We start from the raw sequence: 26839 nt of genomic DNA, 5'->3' as shown, positions 1-26839 counted from the left end.
AGGCTAAGGATCAGCGTGGACAGAGGTAGGGGCCCCAAACAGTCACAAGCACTTAGGGCCCAACTGGGAGCCAGCATGATGGGGGAAAAGAAGACATACAAAAGCTTCCTCCAAGAATAGTTTACTACTTAAAACATCTAACAACTGTGGCTAAAGTTGCCCCACACCTGGCTCTGAGAGCCAAAGGCTGAGTTACTCCAGCGAGATGCAGGCTGCCTCACGCATCACACGCAAGCCACCAGCCTCCCAGACTGACAAGCAGACAACTCCAGCTCGCTCCAGAACGGGCCTCACTACGTGGAGGGGTGGGCCATCTACTCTGGCACCTCCAGATGCTCACCCTTTTTCACGAGGCAAGTTAGACAACTCTGAAAACTCCTTTCCAGAAGGAAAAATGTGATTTAATTCTACAAATTTTCAACCCACCCCAAAACAACATAAAAAAAAAAAAAAAAAAGTTGCCCTGATTCAGGTCTGCCTGTCACCAATCTAGCTGGCCAAGGTCAGTCAATCTGACCTCAGAACTTGAGACTGAAGCCAGGGCCAGCAGCTGAAGCTCCCTGGTTGGTGGTGGTGAGGTGGAAGCCCGTCTCCTTCAGGTCGTCATCACCCAGCTGGCTGTAGCCCAGGCCGCCCTCAGGGGGCCGTGGACTGGTGCCTCTCTTCACCCTCTGCTGCTCACTCTTGGCGGGCCATGTGGGGAACATGGACGGGTCAATGGGGAGGGGGGTCTCGCGGAAATACTCGTGTTTCAGGCCGTCTTCTGCACTGATCCTCCTCCCAGGGTAGTAGGTCAGGAACCTGAAGAGAACGACACAGGAGGTCAGGGCACACACGGCCATCACAGACAGAGCCAAGCCTCTTGGTGGAAACTTGTGGGGCTAGGTTGAGAAGGAAGATGAGACCCACTGGGCCTCAGCGTCTCCTACAACCTGGTATTCTGGGGGCTTCCAGGCCCCATGGCAGTTCTGCAAGAGAAATCAGCCTGGAGCCCAGTGGCTGCCAACTATGCCACCCTCAGACTTACTTGTTCATGAGATCAAAGCCCTGATCTGATAACAAAGCTCCAAATCGCTTGCGGAGGTTGTTATAGGGATACTCGCTGAAGGTCATCTTCTTGACTGCTGGGAGGTCATTATAGCCTGGCCAGATTTTCTCGCTGGGAGTTCCCAGGTCCTGAAAAACAGGGATGTCTGAATTAGACATGCCCTTCATGGTGCCCACATGTCACTTCTTATCAGAGAGGCCACCAAAAGACCAGCGTGGCCGGGGTACCAATCCTGATCCCAGTTCTGCATACACACTGCAAGTCGTTCTCTAGAAAGACAGGCCATCCCTAACACTCACCTTGAAAACCTTGTTGATCTGGTCGATGTCTGACTTCCCAGGAAACAGAGGCTTCTGTGTCAGCAGCTCTCCAAAGATGCAGCCCACTGACCACATGTCCACAGCAGTAGAGTACTCCTAAAGCCCAGAGCACAGGGTTCAGACGCCTGAGGCTCAGGGTCAGCCACAGGCTTGCTCTCAGACCCCTTTTTAAACCTACCTTAGCACCGAGCAGCAGTTCTGGGGCGCGATACCACAGGGTGACGACCACTGGAGTGTAGGCCTTCAGGGGTGAGCCATACTCCCGAGCAAGCCCAAAGTCACCCACCTGTAACAGAGACAGGGCGGCCTGTAAGCCTTGTAGGACAGGACTCCAGGGGTGGGGTGGGGTGGGGGAAGTACGGGGCTCACCTTGAGAATGCCAGCATGGCTCAGCAGAAGGTTGGAGGTCTTAAGGTCACGGTGCAGGATCCAGTTGTCGTGGAGGTGTTTCACCCCACTCAACAGTTGGATCATCAGGGTCTTCACCTCCCCTGTGGGAGTAATGAGGTCACACACATTCTTCCTTTGCCCCATGAGCTCCCAACACCCCTGCAAAAGGGCCCAGGTCTCAGGGTTATCTGTGTAGCCCAGCAGCAACTAGACTTCTGGGGGGACAGGTTCATCCCAGGAACACTCCCAGCCCAGGGAGACTCTGAGCTCATACAGACAGGATCACATGTGCTCTGTCCGGGGGGTGTGCAGCCATACCTGGCAGGAAGGGCTGCTTCATAGTTTCCATTAGGCTCTTGAGGTCATGTTCAACATAGTTCATCACGATGTAGATCTTGTCCATATTGCTTCCCACAACGATTTCCTAGGAATTAACAGTTGATCTATGGGTTCTGGGTGTGGTTTCTACCTCCACCCCCACCCTGGCAAACACTGATTCTGGACCTACTAAGACTTCTTGGGAAGCGGGTATCACTGGAGCTGCTAACACCTGATCCTACAATGCCGGAACCTTCTCCCTTGTCCCTTCAAGGGATAAACCTCCCACACAGGCAGGGTATGCCAAATGTGGAGACTGAGCCTCACTCTGACAGTGACGATATTGGGGTGCTGGGCCTTGAGGATGGTGTTGATCTCCCTCAGCGATGTGATTGGGAAGCCTTCCTTCTCCTTCTCCATCTTTAGCCGCTTCAGAGCCACGATTTCATCTGTAAAGAAAATTGTATAACCTGGGTATGGTGGCTCATGCTTGTAATCCCAACACTGGAGAAGCTGAGGTAGGAGGAATGCCACACATCTGAGGCCAGAGAGCGGAACAATGTCCCAAAAACCAAAACCAAACCAAAACACCAACATAGTTAGATGTAGTGACATATGCCTTCAATCTCAACATTTGAGAGTAGAGATAGATCTCAGTGATTCCAAGGTCAATCTGATCTACATGGTGAGTTCCAGGGTTACATAGAAAGGGCTGCCTCAAACCAACCAACCAACCACGTAAATGCAAAATGAATTCAGGAACACATCAAAAAGATAATCCACCATGATCAAACTGGCTTTTTATCCAAATACGCAGGGATGGTTTGATATAAAATCAATAAATGTGATAAATTACATGGTTATCTTATAGATGCCAAGAAAGGCTTTTTGACAAAATCCAACATCTTTCATGTTAAAATTCCTGAAGGAACAAATCTCAATGTGGTAAAGGATAAATGTGCTACGTTTACAATTAACATTATATTAAATGGGAGAAACTCAAAAGCATTTCCAGGGCTTGGTTGGAGATGGCTCAGCAGTTAAGAGTACTTACCACCCTTGCCGAAACCCAGGTTTGATCCCAGTGCCAACATGGTCAATTACAGCCATCTTAACTGTATTTCCAGAGGACCTGATGTCCTCTTCAGGCCTGAGGCACCAGGCATACACATGGTATATAGATAGTCATGCAAGTAAAACACTTATACACATCAAAAAACAAACAAACAAACAAACAAACATTTCCACTGATATGAGGAACAATACAGGGAGCCCACCACTCTTATTCCATATAGTATCAGAAGCCTCTAAAAAAAAGAGACTATAAATTTACAGATGTTATGATTATAAATCAGCATTTTCTCAGTTAGTGATACAACCATATGTACCACCACCAGCTGTAGGGCACCCAAGCCCATTGTGGGTAGTGCCATCCCTGGGTTCTATAAGAAAGCAGGCTGAGCAAACTAGTACGCAGCACTCCTCCAAAGTCTCTCCAACAGTTCCTGTCCCGACTTCCAATAGTGATGGGTGACTGTTGGGGACACAAGGGCCCTGCAGCCATGTATTGCCAGGGAAACCAGGAACAAACACACAGCGGTGCCTTCTCAGTGAAGGAGGTAAGATACCCACATTCCATCCAGAAGGCAGAGAGCAGATTTTGCCAATAGCCTTGGTGACCTCCGCCAGCTCTAGAGGCAGACCTCACCCAACTTCCCAGAATGTTTACCCCAGACCCTCCCTCCCTAGACTGTTATCTTTAGCTCCCAGCTAAAGATACCAGAAAAACAATTCCATTCACAACACCTTTGACCCCAGTGCTTCTGGAGGCAGAGGCAGGTGGCTCTCTAGGAACTGGAGACAAGCTGGACCACATAGTGAGGTCTAGGTCCCACAGAGGCCAGAGAGGACTGAATCCCTTGGCACTGGAGTTGGACAGCTGAGAGCCACCACGTGAGTGCTGGGAATCAAACCAATCTTAACCACGGAACCATCTCCAGACCCCTTATCAGACAACCAACCAAGGGAGTCTCCCTGGCATGGCCTGGACGTGACCCGACTGTTACATCTACCAATGGGCCCTACGAAGGTGGACAGTGCTGCTCAGAGAAAACATGGGTTACGAAATGAAAATCAAGCGCTGGGCACAGGCATCTCCCTACAAGTTAGTGGTCATGTAGGCCTTAGGAGTCCCCAAACACAAGACAGACTATTGCTAATTCTCTTAGTTTCCCACCATAAAAAGATGGTGAGACCTTACTGCTGAATACAGCATACACTCTGAGTGCAGGACATCAAGACACCAGGCTGGAACTGACCAGGGAGGAAACTTTCAGTGTTGGGAGACGCTATGCAGGCTGCTGGAGAAGACACAGCACTCACTGGCTTCACCCGTCACAGTGCTGAACCCTGCATGCCATAACACCAACTTGCAGACGAAATGTGCCCACTGGAGCAAATAGAAACATAACTGTTAGGGATATCCAATGGATTTCAGCATAGATTTCTCCACAGAAGAGAATTTATACCCGATGCAGTAAATCTGCTCATGACTAGGAAAGGCATAAGCCCAAGAAGGGAAATTATTATTGTTGTTTTGCTAAATGTTCTCATTGTCAAACCGGTTGTCTTCCAAATATTTATTTTTATACTCATGAGTTAGTGCTGCTTTTAACCTTGGTCAGAGAAGTTTCTTCTGGCAGTGGTTGATGCAGAGACCCATAACTGCTCAGGCCTAAATGGGACACTTAGACCATCCTCAGTCCTGGGTTCCAGAAACATCATGAAGAGGAGGAAGAAAGAACGGAAGAGCTGAAGGAGGGAGAGTGCTGTAAAATGCCATCTTTAGACACAAGGCTCTGTGTTCATGAGCTCACAGCAGCTGGTTACCCATACAAGATCAAGCTAGTCACCATTTCAACATTTGGGAGGGCTCATGAGACCCCTCCCGAGTGGAAGAGCTATTACTGCCAGTTGATAGCACCTGGGTAGGGAGTTTCTTCCTAGGTGTGGTCTATGGTTGGCAGCTTGTGCTCCAGTGGATGGACCCCACCCAGGAACACGCTGGTAGCACTAACTAAACAGATTTAGTTAGGAAAATGGGGGTTGTGTGTGAACAGAGAATACGCTGGGGGCAGACATAATCAAGATATTTTACATACAATTGCAAAACTGTCAGAGGATAAATTTTAAAAAATCATGTACCCGGGTGGTGGTGGTGGTGCATGCCTTAATCCCAGCACTCTGGAGACAGAGGCATGAGGATCTCTGTGAGTTCAAGGCCAGCCTGATCTAGAACAGTTCGCTCCAAGACAGCAAGGGCTGTCACACAGAGAAACCCTGTCTCGAAGAAACAAAAAAACAAACAAACAAACAAACAAAACAAAAAGAAAAAACATTATATAAAGGAGCTGGAGCAATGGTGCAGCAGTAAAGAGAGTTTAGCTGCTGTTCTTCCGGCAGTGGTGGCGTAGGCCTTTAATCCCAGCACTCGCTGCTGTTCTTCCAGCAGTGGTGGCGTAGGCCTTTAATCCCAGCACTTAGGAGGCAGAGGCCCGTGGATCTCTGTAAGTTCAAGGCCAGCCTTGTCTACAGAGACCTAGTTCCAGGACAGACTCCAAAGTTAAGAGAAACTCTGTCTTGAAAAACCAAAACCACCACAAGTTCCGAGTCTTGTGTCTTAGCACCTGTGCTGAGTGGCTCACAGTTTCCTGTAACTGCACTTCTAAGGACCCCAATAACCGTTTGTGGCCTCTGTGGGCATCTGTACTAATGAGCACATGAAATCCCTCCTCCCCATGTATACACATAAATGTAATAAATCATGTAAGGGGCTGGAGAGATGGCTCAGAGGTTAAGAGCACTGGTTGCTCTTCTAGAAGTCCTGAGTTCAATTACCAGAACCACATGGTAGCTCACAGCCATTTATCAGATATGGTGCCCATATCTGGTGTACAGGTGTACAGGCAGGCAGAACACTGTATACATAATAAATAAATAAATCTTAAACAACAACAACAACAACAAAACCAACCAAACAAACAAAACCCCAAGCAGCTGAGAAAACAGCTCTAGGTATGTTGGCGTACACCCTTAATCCCAGCACTCAGGAAGACCCTGGAAGTTTAAAGCCAGCTTGGTCAAGGTAGAAAGTCCCAGGCCAACCATGAGTATTCACGGAGACCCTGTCTCAAAAATAATAAGACAAGCCAGACATGGTGGTACATTATCTCTAATCCCACCACTTGGGAGGCAGGCAGATGAAGGCCATTCTGGTCTACACAGGGAGTCCCAGGCCAGCCAGAGATGGGCCTGGTGTCAGGTATGGAAGTGCAAAGAGGCCCGAGAACTGGCTCCAGCCGGAGATGGGCCTGGTGTCAGGTATGGCAGTGTAGAGAGGCCCGAGAACTGGCTCCAGCCGGAGATGGGCTTGGTGTCAGGTATGGAAGTGTAGAGAGGCCCGAGAACTGGCTCCAGCCAGAGTGGGCGGCTTCTAAGGGTCCAACGGAGCATGCGGATGTGAGTCCACGTCTAACAACCATGGGCTGGCACGTGTCACAGCACACTGCAGGCCAGCTGCAGGACCAGGCAAGGCACTCAGCCTGCCTTCCTGAGTCTGCACGAAGACCAAGGAAGGCTCTCCAGGGGAACCACTGCCTGCTAGAACTCCCAAGACTGACCTTGTACCAACACAGAGACAACCAACTCAAGATTGACTCCTTGCCTCAGGGTAGGCCAGAGCTTTCTGCTGACTAGTCCCTGTCCCTTAATAGATAACCTACCTGTTTTCTTGTCCTTTGCTCTGTAGACTACTCCATAGGTGCCTTCTTCAATCCTGTTTAGGCACTGGAACTCCTCTACACTCCGGCACCCCTGTGGAGGAGGTAGGCATATTTGACAGCACTCTGTACATGACAGGTGTCCTGGAAAACTAGCCTACGTAACTTCAGAAGAACCAAGTATGCATTGCTGGTGTGAATAGAAACAACTTGTTCTTTTCTCTGTTTCTTCCGAGACCACCCACCCACCACTTTTCTATTAATTGAACTGGCATGAACAGAAGCATCCTCTTCCTGGTGAACTATGCCACTCTACAGAGGGCATGGTCCGCTTGTGCCAACCTTCCATGCATGCCATGGACTGGAATACCACCACTCTGTGTGGTCTGTAGCTAGACTCAACTTTTTGGAAATGCTAACTCACTGGAGGGCAGGTGACAGGGCTCACGGCAGTGGTCAGGCACTCAGGATGACCACACCCTCTAAATTTTCCAGGCAGTGTCAAATACTCACTAGTTTTTTTCCTAAACAAAAATTTTCAGACCTATGTACTCAGGCTAAATCCCCTGCCCTATCTAGGGATCAAGCCAGGCATAAGGAAGGACCACGTCTGGAATCACGACTAGCCAGACTGTATGGAGAATGTCAGCATCTCAGGAGCCACATCAGCACCAAAAGCATCTTTCCCTTCTGTAGCACCTACTGCATCTGTAGATGGGAGAGGTGGGGCGGGGTCTGACCTGCAAGGCCGGCAGGTACTTGGGCAGCTCTTGTTTTAGTTCAATGGGCGACAAGGCTGGGGAGTCAGGCACGTAGTCTCCTTCCGTTGGGGCGCTGCTCTGTGGGGTCCCCTCGCCCACTTCTTCTTCCCCTTCTTCACTGTCCCCAGAATCTCTGTCAAATCGTGACTCTGGAACTTTAAGATTTAAATCTAATTACAGACCAAGAGAAAATAAGTGCAGCCATCCCTCCTCCTGCTCTGGGGCTAAGTGTTATAGGAGTGGCATGCCCTGTGTTCGAGGCCTGTAGCCCTCGTGATACAGGTAAAGTTGGAATCTGAGCCAGGACCAGATACTGGGCTCATATGGGATGAGGGCAGATGCCACACGAAGTGGGTAGACCCAGGACTCATGTCCCCCAAGCCACCAGACCCAGAAACTGCTCCCCAACACAACCTCATTCCCTCTGAGCACAAAATCCTGGGCTCCCTCGGCATCTAATCCACAGTGGGCACAGAGAAGGATGGCATACATATAAAGATGTTTCCTGTCAAGTAATGCCAGCCATGATGAGCACAGGCTGCAAAATGACCGAAGATGTGTCCCTGGGAGTCACATCATCTCTCAGATGGCACTCCAGTTTCCAGGGACAATGCTGAGTTCATGGGGTATTATGGGCTGTGGATGGTTTGTATTAACAGGGCCAGGTACTACCATAAGGAGCTCCTTACCAACCAAGATGTGGTTCTCATTTTCTCTGTCTTCGTCCTCACTCATTTCCTCCTCACTCACTTCTTCTGCAAAGGAGAACAGGCGTGTACTCAGTCAGCACGGAGCTGAGAGCAGGACTGGGAACCGCAAGCTTGCCCTGTCTCAGGCCGACCTGATTGTCAGCAAGAGGTCTGGAAAACAGCAAGTGGTCTTACCTACCAATCTGGGGGGTTATTTTTCTGGTGGTATTGGGGATTGAACCCAGGGCCTCACACACACTAGGCAAGCACTTTACTATTGAGCCACATTTCCAGCCCCAATTCTGGAGTCAATGTGAATCTCACAAAGAAAGGCAACTTTATTTGCACACATGCTTACATTAATTAGACTTTAAATTATTTTTCTGCAGTACATAAACTGTACAGTGAGCATAAATTACTTTTACATCAATGCAACCCATATGACTTGCCAGGTACTCACCTGCAGACTGCTCTGAGGCTTCCTCAGAGTTGCTCCCAGTCTCCTCTTCCTCCTCCTCCTCATCTTCCTCCTCTTCTTCCTCTGATTCTTCACTGGTGCTCCCTTCTTCCTCTTCTTCCTCCTCCTCTTCCTCCTCCCCTTCCTCAGAACCTGAGCCTGATTCTGCTACAGAATGAAACAGTCACTCGGTGAATCTTGGTTTCCCCTGCAGCAGCATCAGAGCCTTAGCCAGGCAGCCCCAGGTACCTGATGACGATTCGGCTGAGCTGGTTTTCCTTTCGCTGTCGCTGATGTCCTGCAGGTCTGACAGAAGATCTCGTTCTTCCATCTTCTCTTCTTTTACTTTGAAATAAATCACATACAGGTGATTTTGGAGAGATGATTGTTTCTTTCTAAAATTACTTCACTGATTATTATCTTGTGAGTATTTGCTGCATGTATGTACATCGTATGTGTGCTACTGGAGTCACTGGAACTGGAATTACAAATAGTTATGAGCTGCCATGTGAGTTCTGGGACAGAATTCAGGTCCTTAAAAGAGCAGCAAGTGTTTGTCGCTGCCAATTTAGCTCTCCAGTCCTAATTTTTTCTTTTTTGAGACAGTGTCTCATGTAACCCTGCGGTCTATAGCTTACTACGTAGCAGAGATGATATTAACTTCAGATCCTCCTGTTTCCATCTCATGAAGACTGGGAATATAGACCTACCATACTCTTTCTTATGTGGTGCTGGGAATCAAACACTGGGCAGGCAATCTACAAACTATGTATCCAGCCATGGGAAAATGTCCTTAAATAAACAAGACAGCACCACCCAAAAGTTAACACGCGGCTTATGCAATGATCAGCTTCACTGTGTATGGCAGAGAGTTCATCCACACATATATTTTTTTTTAAAGATTTATTTATTTATTATGTATACAACATTCTGCCTCCATGTATGCCCACACGCCAGAGGAGGGCGCCAGATCTCATTACAGATGGTTGTGAGCCACCATGTGGTTGCTGGGAATTGAACTCATGACCTCTGGAAGAGCAGACGGTGCTCTAAACCACTGAGCCATCTCTCCAGCTCCCCATCCACACATATTTTAACTGGATGAACAACTTCCAAAAAGATTACAAACATGCATCTCAGTTAAGAATCACAAGCCCGGGGCTGGAGAGATGGCTCAGTGGTTAAGAGCACTGGCTGTTCTCCCAGAGGACTAGAGTTCAATTCCCAGCACCCACATGGCAGCTCACAACTATCTGTAACTCCAAGATCTGACACCCTCACGCAGGGTGTGCAGTCAAAATACCACTGAACATTTAAAAAAGAAAGAAACACATGCCTTCTTGGGAGAGTGTCTGGAGGTCAGAGGACACCTTGTGCAAGCGAGTTTTTCCTTCAGGCATTACAATTAGGTCAGCGCATTTGGTAAGAACTTTTACTTGCTGAGCCATCTTGCTGGCTCCCCGATACAAGATTTTATTGTGCAAAAGAAATCACTTGGCAAGGTTTTCCTTAATTTCATAAACTATTGCCCCTTCCATTTTTAAAATAAACTTTTAAGGGTTAGCATAGAATACAAAATAATAGGTTACATTACAGCATTTTCATATATATCATAATTACTAAAAAGGCAGAGTCGCATGTTCAAGTATGTCCCAGGAAAATGTTCATGCTTGCCTGGCCTCACCTGGCTTACGGTTGTCTCCCATCTCAAAGCGCTCCCGCGGTGGCCGCAGAGGGCTGCGGCTCCAGTGGCCAACCTTTCCCTTATCACTGTAGTCCTCCCTCATGGTGCGGTGGTGTGCAGAGACTGTACGCACAAACAGAACAGAGAGGTTGCTGGGAGCTGCCTTCCCAACATGGTTCTACCCTGTGCACAACTGCCGGGGTGTTACAAACCCACATAGCATTAAAAGCTTCAACATCACAGGCTAAAAACTCATTTGGAAAAAGCTCCAAGCTGGAGGTTACTGGCTTACCAGAGGACTTTCTAGAATGATCTTCACTAATCACTGAGGCCAAGGTGGGAAATAAGTCTAGAAATAAGTCTGGGACTGAAATGCCAGGCGTCACTCAGCATCAACTTGGCCTGGGTTACACAATTAGTGTGGAACTCTGGAATCAGCTGAGGGTCTTCAAGTTCCAGGGGAGGGTTGGATAACAAACTGGTTAATTCTGGTCAATTTAGCTGTTAGCACACCAGAAGCTGCCCACCCTCGTATTAAGGGCAATCAGTTATTCTGAGTTCCAGAGGAGTTTGCAGGTGAGAAGGGCTTATCCCCAACCATCAGAGACCTGTGCTATCGCTGCTGCTTGCAACCCCAGAGGGATAAAGTAGCCAAGCTTATCGAGACTGCACCTCACTCTAGTTAGGGTGTCTTTTAGAGAATATAAGGGCTAGAGCACCTATACCCACTTCCGTTTCTTCTTTTCCTCTCAGAAGCTAGATAATTAAGGATGCGGACATTAAAGCAATTATACACAGGGGAAGATAGAAAGTAATTACACATTCCTAGACAGGTAGACTTAGATTTGGCACAGGAGGATGTGCCAGGCCAACACAGCCCCAACACTCACAGAGTCACAGCACGCTCTGAGGAAGGGTCTGATCTCAGAATCATGACAAACATTCAAGCTAAAAAATAAACAAGACCTAACAGGGTGGCAAACGCCTTTAATCCCAGCACAAGGAGGCAGAGGCAGTGGCGGCTGAGGCAGAGGCAGAGATATCTCTGAGTTGGAAGCAAGCCTGTTGTACATAATGAGTTCCAGGACAGCAAGGGTTACACAAAGAGAACATGTCTAAGAAAAAAACAACCAACCACAATGCTGGATAGTTTTATGTCAACTTGACACAAGCTAAAGCCATCCAAAAGGAGAGAATCTCAATTAAGAACATGATTCCAGGGCTGGAGAGATGGCTCAGTGGTTAAGAGCACCGTCTGCTCTTCCAAAGGTCCTGAGTTCAATTCCCAGCAACCACATGGTGGCTCACAACCATCTGTAATGAGATCTGGCGCCCTCCTCTGGCGTGCGGGCACATATCGAGGCAGAATGTTGTATACATAATAAATAAATAAAATCTTAAAAAAAAAAAAAAGAACATGATTCCAGCCGGGTGGTGGTGGTGCACACCTTTAATCCCAGCACTTGAGAGGCAGAGGCAGGCAGATCTCAGTGTGTTTGAGGCCAGCCTGGTCTACAGAGCTAGTTCCAGGACAGATTCTAAAGGTTACACAGAGGATTATGGAAACTGTTATATTAAACCAACCTATGTATTTTAAAAATGTTTTAACTTCACAATGGAAATCAATAAATATGATGCGTTGGAGAAGAGGTTATGCTTTTGTTTCCACAGAAAATGCAAGACTGTAGACTCGATTAACTCAAGGTTGATAATAGTGATCAGATTTGATGGGGGAGATCACCTGAAAATTCTAGCTACAGACATAAAAAAATAAACCTTAAAAAATTACAAGACAGGCATAAAACATCATCTTTGGCTGGCTTGTGTTCAACGCAAAGTTCACACTTGTGTTAATACAGATACGCATGTTACCTTTGAAAGTTTGTGTTTTAAGAGCAAGAGGACCAGACACCAATGAAAACAGGTGACCCAGGTGATCCAGCCCCTCAGGGTGCCTCTGTCACAGTTTCCTAAGAGTTCTGCACCCAGAACAGCTTCAAGGCTGCTTGCTGAGATAGATGGTCCAGCCTCACAGACTACTCCAGCTAGGACTTCAGATAAGCCTTGGATTAGCCCATCACACCGAAACTGGACAAGGCTAGCTTCTTCAGGCCTTGGCCATTATCTTAATTTTCTCAAGGTTCCCTAAAGATGTCATCGCCCCTAGCTTAGGAGAGGGGTTGGTCACAAGTTGAAACTAGTCATGATCGGAGGAAAAGCTAAACAAAGGAGATTAGATTCATGAAACTCTTTCTGAAAGGAAAAGGAAGATATAGCATATATAGTATAGATGGAATAAATTTTTTTTAATATTTATTTATTTATTATGTATACAGTATACCATATTCTGTCTGTGTGTATGTCTGCAGACCAGAAGAGGGCAGCAGACCTCATTACAGATGGTTGTGAGCCACCACGTGGTTGCCGGGAATTGAACTCATGACCTTTGGAAGAGCAGGCAATGCTCTTAACCACTGAGCCATCTCTCCAGCCCCAGATGGAATAAAATTTTTGAATTTACTTTTGAACAACCACTAGTCTCAAATATTTTATATTGTTATGGAATTTTATTGATACAAATTAAAATTATTTTTCTTAATCTTGTTTAAGGTATTGTTCCTATACAGCTCATTTAACAATGCAATATAAATTTCAAGTTCTTGAAAGTGATTATTACAAACTATTTAGGATAATAAAGAAATGCAAGTTGGCAGTCACTATAACAATCAAATTTGTTGTCATGTGAAGTAAGTTTTCAAGGTCAAACAGATATTTTAGATAGACAGGTGGTCTTAAAACACTTCACAGATCTACAGAATGTGGTATATTAATAATAAGGCTTTGCAAGACAGTGAGACATCTATTTCTGGCAGCACCATTTTACTTCAAAAAAGGATGATGGGCATGGAAGAACCTCCATATGGAGTTTACTTTCTTTGTAAAAAAGCTAGCCACCAGGCAAGAAACTGACCGTGCCTTGACTGCTGACAGTGTGCTGTCTAAATCGGACAAATAGGACACAAAAGAAGGCGACTGCCAAAGTTTGTCAAGACAAGGTAGGACAGTCCTTGAAAATTCCTGCTTCACAGAAAACTTTGTCAGATATTTTAGGCCTGTAGGCTGAAGACGGATGTTCCAGCATTGCAGAAGAACCTTGGGTGACTGTCCAGGCAGTTAGATGACTCTGTCATTTTTTTTTTTTTTTTTGGAAGTTGCTTCCTCTGCACTTCCTGTTTACTTTGGTAATATCATATCCTTCTCAAGTCTTTGATGGAGTTGAAGAGAGGTAGTTACAGTTTTCATTAGTTATGATAGAAGGTAAATTAGGTACAAAACTTTAGACTCACCAAGACAGCACTGATAATGGAGTATTTTCTCTGAATTTGCCAAATGCAAATGGACCGTATGCTGTAAATTTATTTCTTACCTGAGAATTGTTCTTATTGGATAGTTTTATTACATTAAAAAGAGTTAAAAGCCCTTTCTTTTTGAGTTAGACAAAAAGGGGGAAATGTTGCAAGATATTGGATTACACTGTGTAAAGTCACTGTGACTGGTTTAATAAAAAGCTAAATGGCCAATAGCTAGGCAGGAGGTATAGCAGGGACTTCTGAAGAGAGAGCTCTGGGAAGAAGAAAGGTGGAGTATTCAACAGCCAGAGAAGGAGAAAGACTATAAAAGCCATGTGTCATGCGGTAACACACAGATGAGTAGAAATGGGTTAATTTAAGTTATATGAGCTGGTGGGATAAGCCTAAGCTATAAGCTGAGCTTTTATAATTAAAAGTAAGTCTCCATGAAGCTTTTTTGGGATCTGGTAATACAGACAAAGGTTCACTACAGGTGGTGCCATTTCCGGGCTGGTGATCCTGGGTGCCATGGAAAGTCAGCCACAAAGCAGCATTCCTCCATGGGGTTTGCATCAGCTCCCCAGCCAGGTTCCTGGCCTGTCTGAGTAACTGTCTGACTTCCTCTGACGATGAACTGTGATGTGGAAGTGTAACCCAAATAAACTCTTTCCTCCACAAGCTGCTTAGGTCATGGTGTTTCACCACAGCAATATTAACCCTAACCAAGACACCAACCAACCAACCAAACAAACAAACAAACAAAAGCAAACAACTTTTAGCACTTGAAAGGCAGAGGCAGATGGATCTCTGTGACTTGGAGACGACAAGCCTGGTCTATGTAGTGAATTCAGGGACAACTAAGGCTTTGAAGAGACCCTGCCTCACAAAACAAAACAAAACAAAAAACCCACACCCACAAGACATTCAAAGAAACAGCAAGGTTTGTCTCAAAGGAAAAACATTAACCACACCAACGTAAGTGAGATGGCAGATGCCAACAAAGAGAAGTCTGAAGATGACCTATAGGAATGACCTCAAAAAAATGGGAAAGAGATGTCACCAGTCTGCACCAGACCTTAAAGAAATTTTGTGGCTGGTGTCCACATAGTGGCACCGTGGCCCATATGTTTGAGCTCTCTGGCAAGGAACTTACCCACTGCACGGCCTGGGATAAGAAGTCCAAGGCACACGCTGCCAGATGACTGCCCAGGCATGGCTCAGAAGTATGAAGGAGCTGTGCTGCCCTACCTATCATGATCTGGACCACAGGAAGAAAGGGGACTCCTGGACCATCGAGGTAAGAAGACAAAGCTAGACTGAGGGTACTGACCTACGTCTCTACTAGTAGTATAATAGGACTCCTTACATCACTGTTTACGATGAAAATGGCTTAATGGAAACAAACAAAAACCAAGACTTTAAGACAACTATTTTAAAGATATTCCAAGAACTAAAGATGTGGCAAAAACCAAGGACATGGTGCTATGAACATGAAAACACCATCAAACAAATAGGAAACCCAGGTGGGTTTACAGGTGATTCCCATAACCCTAGCCCATGGTAGCCTGGTGAAGAACGACTGTTGAGAGTCCAGTGTCATAACAGGATACCCAGTGAGTGCTAGGCCATCTGGACTAACCTGAGACACTGGCTCAAAATGAATAAATAGATAAATCGATTTTAAAAAAAGGCCCTCTAAATAAAAGATTCCCAGTGAAAATATTTGGCCCACTATAGGGATCCAACAGCAAGCCTGGGTAGGCAGAAAACAGAGTCAGTGAATTGAAAGATATAGCAACGGAAACTATGAAACCTAAGAAACAGGAAAGGAAAACCATTAAAGAAAATACCAAGACCAGAGAGGCCCTGAGATTACCGAGTCCAGTAAGGATTAGAGAGGAACAGAGGGCACCTAAGAAGGATCTGCTGAAGCACACATTGTCAGAAGACACGAACATCAGCATTCACGCTGCTCCACAGACTCCAAGAAGGATGAATTCAGAACCACATTGCATTTACTGTGTGTAATAAAACTGTTTTCTGGAGTAAGGTAGCCACTGTTTATAGCTCTGTTTGTTAGGCAATGCACTTTTAAAGGTGCTAGTTTAAACATACGAAGATGCATTTTTGTGACAGGAACAACTGGAAAGGTTTCAGAGAGATAAAAGCAACAGAATTTGCAAGTTAGTAAAGTGAAACTGGTATCAATTCAAATTTGTCATAACTTTAGAATATTGTATATGACCTCATGGTAACCACACAAACTAACAAATAAAAACCAGATATAGACTATATACAAAACAAAATGAGAAATGAACTAAAATATTTGGTTTAAAAGTAGATAGATGGAACTGGAGAGTTGGCTCAGTGGGTAAGAGCACTTATTCTTGCAAACGACCCAGGTTCAAGTCCCAGGACCCACATGGAGGCTCTCACTCACCTCCTTAGGCACCACACAAACATGTGGTGCACAGACGGACATGTAGACAGAACACTCATACACATAAAATAAAAATAAAACAAAGAGAGAGAGTAATAGATTAATGATACAAATATGATAATAAAGCAAAAATGAGGGTAAAAATGTAATCAGATATGAAAAATATAAACAGCAAACGACAAACGCAAGCCTCCTTCCAGCTCTCTTTCAGAAGACACAAACTTGAGTTCTAGCACCGACGCAGAGACTCACAGCAATCTCTAACTCCAGGGCCAGGGGATCTGATGCCCTCTTCATGTCTCTAAGCACACCAGGAAAGCACGTTACACTGACATACATACAAGCAAAGCACTCATAAACACAGAATAAAAATAAATAAGCCTTCTTTAAAAGGGTAAAATAGACAATAAACATATATTGCCATGAAACTTAAAATGGGAAAAGGAAGGGTTTAGTAAAGCAAGCACAGGAGCCAAGAACTGCTTCTCTGCCTCCCTTCAAGGGTCCTTCCCAGGGCCCAGTCAAGGCTGTCACATCACAAGCACTGTCTATGGCAGCAGTCAACCCCCTCAGAGTAGTCCAAGAGGACCCACAGAGAAAGAGGGCAGTCCCTCCCACCTACCTTCCCTACGCGCTTCTCTCTCTTTGCGCCGCTCTTCTGCCCTCCGTTCCCGCTCCTTCTGTTCCCGCTGTTCCTTCTGTTGCTCCCTCATCTTGCGCTCCCGCTCCCTCTTCCTTTCTAACTGCTCCAGGCGGTCCCTGGAAAAAGCACACCAGGTCATCATGCTCCTAGCCCACAGGAATTTCTTTCTTAGGCCAGGTTGATTTCTGCTGAACGTATGTAGCATATCTGCACACTGTAAACCCATACATGGCTACTTAGGTGTCAAAACCATATGTGCACATCATCAAGTAGTTAGTTCCTGGTGAGCCACAGCAGAAGAAAAGCATAGGAGGAGGCTATCACCTGTCAGACCCCAAACACATCGGTCCTATTGCCTCAGTTGGCAGCTCTAGGAAAACAAAGCACCCAGAGAACCCTGGTTAGATCCTGCAGATCACGAGTACACAAACAAGAGGTAGAGAGGCCTCTGGGATGGGGGAAAGGCAGCCATGGCCTAAAGACCTGAGTGTTGACAAATTCCTTCACTAAAGTCTGGGCAGATGAACCTTGGGCCACTTCCTGCCCCAGCTTGAGACAGCGAGGGCTTCAACAAGATGGAGACAGCGAAGGAGCTAGTTGCTTGAAAACAAGGCAGCTATCACCAGGACAGCAGAAAACTTACTAGGTACTGAAACACGTCCAAGTGGCTAAATCCACCATTTTTCATATTCCTATGAAAAAAGGATCTGCATTTCTGGAGTTTTATGTTTTAATTTCTTCTTTGATTTTAAACAGGTACACTTGATGTTATTTAAACTCATGGTCTGTCTGTTAGGGTTTCTCCAAGTCTCCTGGCCCGCCTTAAACTTTCAGCAATTTTTCTGCCTAAACCCCAAGAGCTGTGTTTACAAGGATACACTTCAATGCCTGGCTAGTCTTGCTATTTCTTGGGAAAGTAGGAGGCTGAGAGAGGGCCTCATAATGTAGCTCAGGCTGGTCTCAAATCACAAAGATCCACAAGCCTGAGTGACATATGCACAAACTCTGCTGTTGACCTTACATTCACCAATTCCAGTCTGAAGCTCATTCTGAGGGTCTTCCTTACTACTTCTTGCTGGCTATGAAGTCCACCAGGCCCAGTTACCATGGAACGTCTTCCCTTTCCCTTTTTCCCTTTCCTTTCCTTTCACTTTTGTAGAAAAGTTGTGCCAGACATAGACTTCCCAGCTGAGATTTTTGTTAAATGGTGTAGGGCTAACATTCTGACAGGAAGCGCAGATCTCTTTGGCAACTCTTGTGTTCACCCTGCTCGGGGCTTACCGAGTTATTTGGGTCTGGATATCTGGGTTTGAGAGCAAACAGAGGAAGTGCTCAACCACTATTCAGGAGCCCATCATTCTGCCTTTCCCTCCTCCTCGGACTCTTGTTACAAAAAGATGGTACCAAAGATGCTGTTCCACACACAGGGCACTGAGACTCCTCTCTCTTCAAAGAAGATTAACTCTCTCTTTTTTTTTTAAATATTTATTTATTTATTTATTTATTTATTATATATACAATATTCTGTCTGTGTGCACGTCTGCAGGCCAGAAGAGGGCACCAGACCTCATTACAGATGGTTGTGAGCCACCATGTGGTTGCCGGGAATTGAACTCAGGACCTTTGGAAGAGCAGGCAATGCTCTTAACCACTGAGCCATCTCTCCAGCCCAGAAGATTAACTCTTACTACTCTATTGTTTTTTTAATTTTTAAAAAAATTTTATTTAACTTTATTTTATATGCACTAACATCAGATCCTCTGGACCTGGAGTTACCTCAGACAGTTGTGAGCTGCCATTTGGGTGCTGAGAATTGAACCCAGGGCCTCTAGAAGAGCAGTCAGAGCACTTAACTGGTGGGCCATCTCGCCAACCCCTCCTACTGCTCTATTAAATACAGTCTGCATGTTTTAGCAAAGTTCCAGAATTCTCCAAGGCAAGTTCACCTCTGTAGTCCATGTGATTTTCTTTAAATGAATTTTATGTGCATGAATGTTTTATACACATGTATGTGTGCCATGTGCATGTGTATGCAGCCTGTGGAGATCAGAGAGGGTATCAAATCCTTTTGAATTATAGTTATAGGCAGCTGTGAGCCACCGTGTGTGCTGGGAAATGAACCCTGGTCCTTAACTGCTGGACAATCTGTCCAACCCTCTCACCCACTTCATGTTTTGAAATAGGGTCTCAGAGACTGGAGAGAGAGAGAGTTCAGTGGTTAAGAACACTGGCAGCTCTTCCAGAGGTCCTGAGTTCAACTCCCAGCAACCACATGGTGGCTCACAACCATCTACAGTGGGGGTCTGATGCCCTCTTCTGATATAAAGTTGTATATGCAGATAGAATACTCATATACATAATATAAATACATCTAAAAAAGGAAAAAGAAAAGAAAGAAACAGCATGGATTCCAGACTGATTTCAAACTCTGAACTTAGGACCCTCCGATAGGTCAGTTTTTACTGCTCTCACCCCCAGTTCTCAGATTATCTTAATGGGTTTCTAAAGCACAATTATGGTGGCTCTTCTCAATTATAACTTCTCAATTAAAGCTGGCTTGGGAGACAAGGCAGGTAGACTTTGCTTAGTCTTATCCAGAAATATGTCCACGTTTTCTCCTATTTTCTTCTGCTTTACCTTACAAAAAACTACACAGATGCTCAAACTTCATTTACCAAGCTCTACTTCTATCCCAAGCCCCCACCGCTGGACAAGGCATCTTTAGTCTCTAGAAAATGAACAGTGGGTATAGGCTGTGAGTTTATATCCAGACTACTGGCCTCAGACTGACCGCTGAGCGTACCAAGTGCTTCAATGAGAACCAGCAATTTTTGTTCTTACCTATGCTGTGTGTTTAGTGCTACCTGCTGGGACAGTCAGTATCTCTTTAGGCCTTACTGTTAATAGGTCAGCTCCCAAACTTTTCTTGAACTCAGCCTTCCCTACTCCAGAGGATATACATGGAGCTAAACAGATACTGTTCCCAGGGTGTAAGCTGACCGAGAATTGCTGGAAAAATGTCCTTAGCCTGGTGTCCTAGTTCCTAGACTGTCAGGTCCTTGGGGAGCTCCTTTCTTATTTCTTAGTCCCTTTATGTTGGGAAGAACCAGGCTGTTTCCACTGTGATGCAGACAACCATAGCATCCACTCTAAACAATCTCCTTAGCTGCCCTAGGCTGCTCCTGCTTATTGAACAAATGATAAACCACATAACGGTTAGCTTTGAATGTTGACTTTTCACAGTGGAGAATCTTCTGAGAAAGACTCAGTGAAGGATTGTCTAGATTAGGGTGGGCTGTAGTTATATCTTTAGAGGATTATAATGAATTTTTTTGGTTTCTCAAGACAGGGTTCTCTACGTAGCCATGACCTACAGAACTTGCTCTGTAGACCAGGCTGGCCTAGAATTCGTAGAGATCTGCCTCCCTCCACATCCCGAGTGCTGGGACTAAAGGCGTGAATTGCTATCATCCAGATTTATAATGACTATGCCAGCCGAGGTAAGAAGACACACCTTCCCTAGGGAGAGTGGAGAAAGTAGGGCTAGAGAGATGGCTCACTGGTTAAGAATGCTTGCTGCTCTTGTAGAGGATCTGATGCCTCTCATCTCTCAGGGAATCTGTGCTCACATACACAAACATACCTACATACATATACACATAATTAAACAAACAACAAACAAAGGAAAAAGCTTTAAAAAGACGATCTTTAAGAGTGAAGTAAGTAGCTGGACGGTGGTGGCACACACCTTTAAACCCAGCACTCGGGAGGCAGGGGCAGGTGAATCCCTGTGAGTTCGAGGCCAGCCTGGTCTACAAGAGCTAGTTCCAGGACAGCTAGGGCTGTTACACAAGGAAACCCTGTCTCCAAAAACAAAAACGTGGAGAAAGTGAGCTGAGCACTGCTGTGCTGGAATGACTTCACCGCCCTCTGCTCTTGGCTGTGGATGCAGTACTATGTCCAGTTGCTTCAGCTTCCAGCTGACTGCCCTGCAATGATGAACTGTAACCGGAAACTGTGGAACAATTAAGTCCCTTCTCCCTTAGAAAAGTTGCTTTTGTCTGAGTATTTTATTGTACAGAAGAGGAAACTAAGACAAACATGCACAGACACACCCCCTAAGCACTGACTGTGACAGGACTCAGATTATGAGTTTGCATGAGTTCCTCTAGGATGCTGCATCTACGGAGCCCTGGCTGGCTCAGAATTTGCTATGTAGACCAGGCTGGCCTCAAATTCAAAGAGGTCTGCCTGCCTCTGCAGTACTGGATTTAAGGTGTATACTACCATGCCAAGTCTCCACCTAACTTTACCAAAGCTTAAAAATAACCCACTACTGCTGGATGGTGATGGCTCCCACTTTTAATTCTAGCATTCAGGAGGCGGAGACAGGAAGATCTGTTAGTTCGAGGCCAGCCTGGTCTACAGACAGAGTTCCAGAACAGTAACAGAGAAACTGAAAAGGTGTCAGACTCCAGGTTCTTTTTTGTTGTTGCTGTTTTGTTGGTTTTTTTTTTTTTTTTTGTTTTTTGTTTTTTGAGACAGGTGTGTTGCCCTGGAACTTGATCTATATAGACTGGCTGTCCTTGAATTCAGAGACACAACTGATTGCATGTTCTTACAAAACAGAATCTGCCTCACTCCCCAATGTGATAGGGTCAGGGGTACTAGGAAACACCAGTTTCCCACAGTCCTCCCTTTCCAACTCCACCACTTCACATCTGGCTGAATTCTTCATCCTCATGCCTGAATTCCTACCTTGTCAGTTAATACTGTCATCTTGACAAGGTCTAAAATCTCTGAGTACTGCTGTAAGGGAGTTTCTAGACTGTATCAAGGCGAGAAGATCCATCTTCATGTGGGTATCACCATTTAATGGACTGGGGTTCCAGAATGAATAAAACGTAGAAAGAAATGAGTACTAACATTCATTATTTTGTTTCCTGACTGCAGACGCCACCCTGCCATGATGAACCGTACCCACAGCAAAGAGAAAAGTCAGAAATATAGACCTCAGCATTCCCTTGCGGTATCCTTCCCCAACTATTCACACTAAACCAGTCTCTCAGTCACCACAGACACTGTATTAAAGGTCCGTAAGGAGCAGGCCTCACCTTTCTCTCCTGGAATGTTCTCTTGCCATTTCCCTCCTCTTCTGTCTTTCCCATTCCCTGCGAGCTTTATCCTGTTCTTCTCGATGGCGTTTCCGACGTTCATGCTCTCGTTCTTTCTCTTTCACTCTGGCGTGCTTTCCTAATGAGATATGAGCATCATGCAAAGAAGCTCAATTATGCCAGGCAGGGGTGCAGCCTTTAATCCCAGCACTCAGGAGGCAGAGGCAGGCGGATCTCTGAGTTCAAGGCCAGCCTAGTCTACAAAAACGAGTTCCAGGACAGCCAGGGCTACACAGAGAAACTCTGTCTCAAAAAACAAAAAAAGAATGGAACTAGAGATGATGCCTGCTATTCTTCGCAAGGACCTATGACTGATTGATTCCATGTCAGGAAGCTCATGACGACCTGTAACTTCAGCTCCAAGGGATCCAATGTCCTCTTCTGACCTGCATATATACGGCATACATGGGTGCTTGCATGAGCTTATGTGCACCACAAACATGCAGGTGTCCTTGGAAGGCCAAGCATATTGCATCCCTGGAAGTGGAGTTATAGGTGGTCATAGGCTGCCCAGTGGGGTACTGGGAACCAAATCCAGATCCTCTGCAAGAGAAATAAGTGCTCTTAACACTGAGCTATCTTTCTCTCCAACCTTGATTTTCACCTTTCTTAGTGTTCTACCATGACATTTCGTAACTTAAAAAAATCATTATTCATATACAACACATAGCAAAGCTGTTTCTTTTAGTAGATTCTATAGTACTGCTGAGAACCCCTTGGAAATGGCTGTAACCCCGGAATCTAGGAGGCTGAAGGAGAAGAAGCCTGAGTGCTGGAAGGCAGCCCCCAAACAAACAAAAGCTCTTGGTATTGTCCTCTCAAGTCAAAGCTGTTAGTTGGACTTGACCCCAATACCTATTATTATTTTTTGGTGTTTTTCTTTCTGTACTTATTAAATGAGAGCAATTCTATACAATAGACAAATGACTTTAAAAAAAAAAACAGTAAAAGGGGAAAGAGTAAAACATACACATACCAACAGAAAAAGGAAAGAGTTATTCCAAAAAGTCAGCATTGAGTCTAGACTTCTGGCTAATACTCCATTCATCTTCACTGCAGACACACTCTGAAGAAGATGCACATGACAGAGGAAACGGAGCTGTGACTACCACATGAAGAAAGCACAGACTCCTACCTCCCTCGGCTGAATGGCTACGATGTCTACGCTTCTCTTTTCTCTTCTCGTCTTTTCTGTGATGGGCTTTTTCTTTCCGAGACATTTGCTGGGGTGGTTTAATGGCCAGAGAATCATCTTCCTCTCCTCTGAAACAGATGAGAGACACACCATGGTGGCAAGTGCAGAGAAGCAGTGTTCCTGATAGGATAACGTTCAACTCCAGCCGTCATTTAAGAAAAGCTAAAACTGAAGCTATTTTAAGATTCAGATGAAAAATATGAGAACCGGAGGTTGTCTGCAGAACAAAGATGCCTCTCTTTAGGGAGGTGTATGCTCACTTGTGCTTTTTCTTGATTGTGGTATAATGGTTTTATGGCTAAGCAAAAATGTGTCAACTCACACATTATATGCAATTCATGCAGTCATTTATACTTTAGTAAAACTGCTGAAGTCCTGCCATCCCACCACCCGTAACCAAGTCAATGTTCATCCTCATTTATACATCAGTAAAACTGCTGAGGTCCTGCAGTCCCACCACCCGTAACCAAGTCAATGTTCATCCTCATTTATACATCAGTAAAACTGCTGAGGTCCTGCAGTCCCACCACAAATAACCAAGTCAATGTTCATCCAACAGTGCCTTTAATTTTGTAACTCCAGGATCCTGGAAAATTTTACACTCTGAGCTTCTCAAAAGAGCCAGGTTATTTTAACTTTTGATCATGCATGTTGGCTTGATACTAACCCCTCTGAATTCCACTTTTGGATTACTTACGATAAACATTTAAATGTATTATCTAAATCATTGACTGAAGAATACATGCTCATTTTGTGTTCATAATGCCACACAAAAGCAACATCACATGTGAGGTCAACTTCAAGTTAAAATACAAACTTTACAGAGACAAGCATAGTGGTGCACACCTTTTAATCCCAGCATTTGAGAGGCAGAGGTAGATGGATTTCTGAGTTCAAGGATCTATATAGTGAGCTCCAGGACAGCCAAGACTACGCAGAGATACCTGTCTCAAGTAAACACAAAAACCAAATATACAAAAATTCAAATTTTTATACTCATTTTTGAGTATGAATGTTTTCCTGCAAATATGTGTGTGCACTACATGTACCCATGGAAGTCAGAAGGGGGCATCAGATCTTTTAAAACCTGACTTACAGATAGTTGTTAGCCACCATGACCATATCGTGCTGAGAACCAAACCTGGGTCCACTGGAAGAGCAACAAGTGCTCTTAACCACTAAGCCGTCTCTCCAGTCCCCAGACTTTTCCAAAGTGATACCGAAACAGGCAGGCTAGGGGGCTCAGTGGTTAACAGCATTTGCTGTTCTTGAACAAGACTCAAGTTTAGTGCCCAGAACCCATACTGGGCATCTCACAACAACCTGTTACTTTTACATTTTATAGTTCTGCACGGACGTATTCAGGGATAATCTGGGGCCTGTGTGGTCCATGGGCTGCAGGTTAGGTTAAACATGCCTACTACAACACCTTACATGTTCTCACCTGTCTTCCATAGAATCCTCTCTTCTGTACGGTGAGTTCCTGATAGTGATTTCCATTCGGTGATCCCTCAGCTCCCCCTCCTCAAGGGAATCCCTTTTGGAATCCCGGTCATCAGACTAAGAAGCAAAGAAAAATGAATCATTAAGTCATTTTCCTTATAGATAACCTTCCTAACCTTTGAAAAATATCTTGTTATGTATCTCAGGCTGGCTTTGTTTTTTTTTTTTTTTTGTTGAACCAAGGTCTCAGGCTGGCTTTGAACTTGAAACCTTTTACCTCAGCTCCAAAATGCTCAAAATACTGAGGTTACCTTACTACTAAACATATCTTTTTTTTTTTTTTTTTTTTTTTTGAGACAGGGTCTCACTATAATATAGCACTGACCTCCTGAGGTCCTGAGTGTCGGGATTAAAACTGAAGCTTGCTGAGTAACTTTAAATATACACGTTGCATGGTGACATTACAAAACACAAGGTAACTTTTGTTCAAATTTTATGTAATTAACATCACATTTTCTTTTTGTAACTCAAAACCAGAGAACAGAAAGTTAAAAACACTATATATGATAAGGGACATGAGACTGTGCCAAGAATATTACTTTTTTTTACAAGCCAAAATTAAGATCTAAGTTGGACTTAACACATCAAATACATCATACAAGATTCATATATACATTTCGAAATGATCTCTCTCTAATTTTATCATAAGAAGTACTTATGTCCAATCGCCCCAAACTACGTTATCATAGTTCTGACTATGATATACTATGATATCTGACTATGTTATCATACAGCCACAAAAGCTACAAAATGATTCACTTTATTTGCAAGGCAAGATCCCACTATATTAAAAAATACTTGGCAATGGTGTTATGAATATACTAATTATGAGATGAGAAAAATTAGTCTGCTTGTAATAAAGATTCTAGGTTCAGAACATTTTATTTTTTAAGGAGAGATCCTCATTTAGATACAGCTTCGGGGTTTGGAGAGATGGCTCAGTGAATAAGAGCACTGGCTGCTCTTCCAGAGGACACAGGTTCAATTCCCAGCACCCACCTGTCTGTCACTCCAGTTCCAGGGCACCTGACACCTTCACACAGATAGACATGCAGGCAAAACACCAATGCACATAAAATTATGACAACAAAAGAACAAAAAGCCCAAAGAACTAGATACAGCTTCAGTGTGTTATCAATCTGGCTTGAGTGTCAACTGTGTATATGAATGTTTTTGTTAATTTTAGAATAGATTTTGGGCTCACCTGTGACATTTGGAAGTACAAAAGAACTTCACCGAAGAAGCGTTGTTCTAATGGAAAAATGAGGGCAAAGAAATTAAATCTCCTTTAAGAAAACCACTTACTTAAAAAACATAGCTTACATTTTTTAAGCGTTTTATCTCTGCTTTCTCCTCTTGTTCTTTCCTTCGTTTCTTTTCCTGGAGAATTTCATCTAATGTTTTCACTTTCCAAGAGTCCTTTTCATCACCCATTTGAGTTAAAACGCTGCAAAAAGAAAGATAATTCAAGCAACCTCGGGGCACAGAAATCTATGCTCTGTTGCTCTGTCTATTCTGAACACTTAGGGTTAATCATTAATGTTTCAGAATAAGTTCCGGAAGTCCAGGTAGGCAGGAGGATTCTGCCTTCTTTTTTTTTTTTTTTTCTGTCATTCCTTTAAGGTTTTGGGCAACTCAGTTTTTACCTCGGTTCACTTTTCCGTAAAACGCAATCATCACCATCCACGAAATGGTACCGTTCCAGGATGAAAGACCATCCCGGTCAGAGCTCTTATCTCAGTGCCTTAGGTGTCAAAGGGCTGTGTGAGAACGTTCCAGGACGCGGGGGGCCTGGGTGACGGGTAAGATCAAGGGGGCCCGTCAAACCCTGGCCCCGGGGTGCGGTCCCGCAAACATGAGGCGGGGGCTGGCTCCGGGGCGGCCAGGGCCCGCCGCCTCCGCGGCCCGTAGCTCCGCGGAGCGAGGCCGAAAGCGGCAGCACTGTGTCGCTAGCCTGATTCTTCGGGAGCACCGTCAACCCACGTCTGACCTCCCGCCGCCACTCACCCCTGCGCCGCCGTCGCCGCCGTCGCCGCCGATCCCGGAGTCTGAGAAGAAACTGCGCCCGGCGCGCGTCAGGAACGTTGTC

The 26839-nt window shown here is 45.0% G+C and overlaps 1 protein-coding gene across 6 annotated transcripts; it reads right to left on the bottom strand.

Moving 5' to 3' along the window:
• Positions 1-111: 111 nt before the first annotated feature.
• LOC121443564 (cyclin-dependent kinase 11B) lies at positions 112-26839 on the bottom strand. Of its 6 annotated transcripts, XM_041645362.1 has the most exons (21): positions 26758-26830; positions 26397-26541; positions 26074-26197; positions 25955-26001; positions 24692-24807; positions 23188-23315; positions 21993-22131; positions 16858-16994; positions 10446-10568; positions 9011-9106; positions 8765-8929; positions 8305-8370; positions 7595-7770; positions 6858-6948; positions 2404-2525; positions 2077-2182; positions 1738-1859; positions 1547-1654; positions 1348-1464; positions 1028-1176; positions 112-801 (listed from the first exon to the last, which is right to left on the bottom strand). In XM_041645362.1, exons 4-21 carry the CDS (start codon positions 25961-25963, stop codon positions 519-521), a joined length of 2253 nt encoding a protein of 750 aa, XP_041501296.1. In that variant the 5' UTR covers positions 25964-26001; positions 26074-26197; positions 26397-26541; positions 26758-26830; the 3' UTR covers positions 112-518. The 6 variants fall into 6 exon arrangements, with proteins under 6 accessions (XP_041501296.1, XP_041501293.1, XP_041501295.1 ...); XM_041645359.1 differs by lacking the exon at positions 25955-26001; XM_041645361.1 differs by lacking the exon at positions 25955-26001 and having other exon boundaries at positions 8765-8926.

This window comes from Microtus oregoni, unplaced genomic scaffold (genome assembly GCF_018167655.1).
Source record: "Microtus oregoni isolate MIOR12 unplaced genomic scaffold, Mior012 000109F_ref0000275, whole genome shotgun sequence".
NCBI lineage: Eukaryota > Metazoa > Chordata > Mammalia > Rodentia > Cricetidae > Microtus > Microtus oregoni.
The sequence above is the reverse complement of the archived record's forward strand: the minus strand, read 5'-3'. Positions and strand labels throughout refer to the sequence as shown.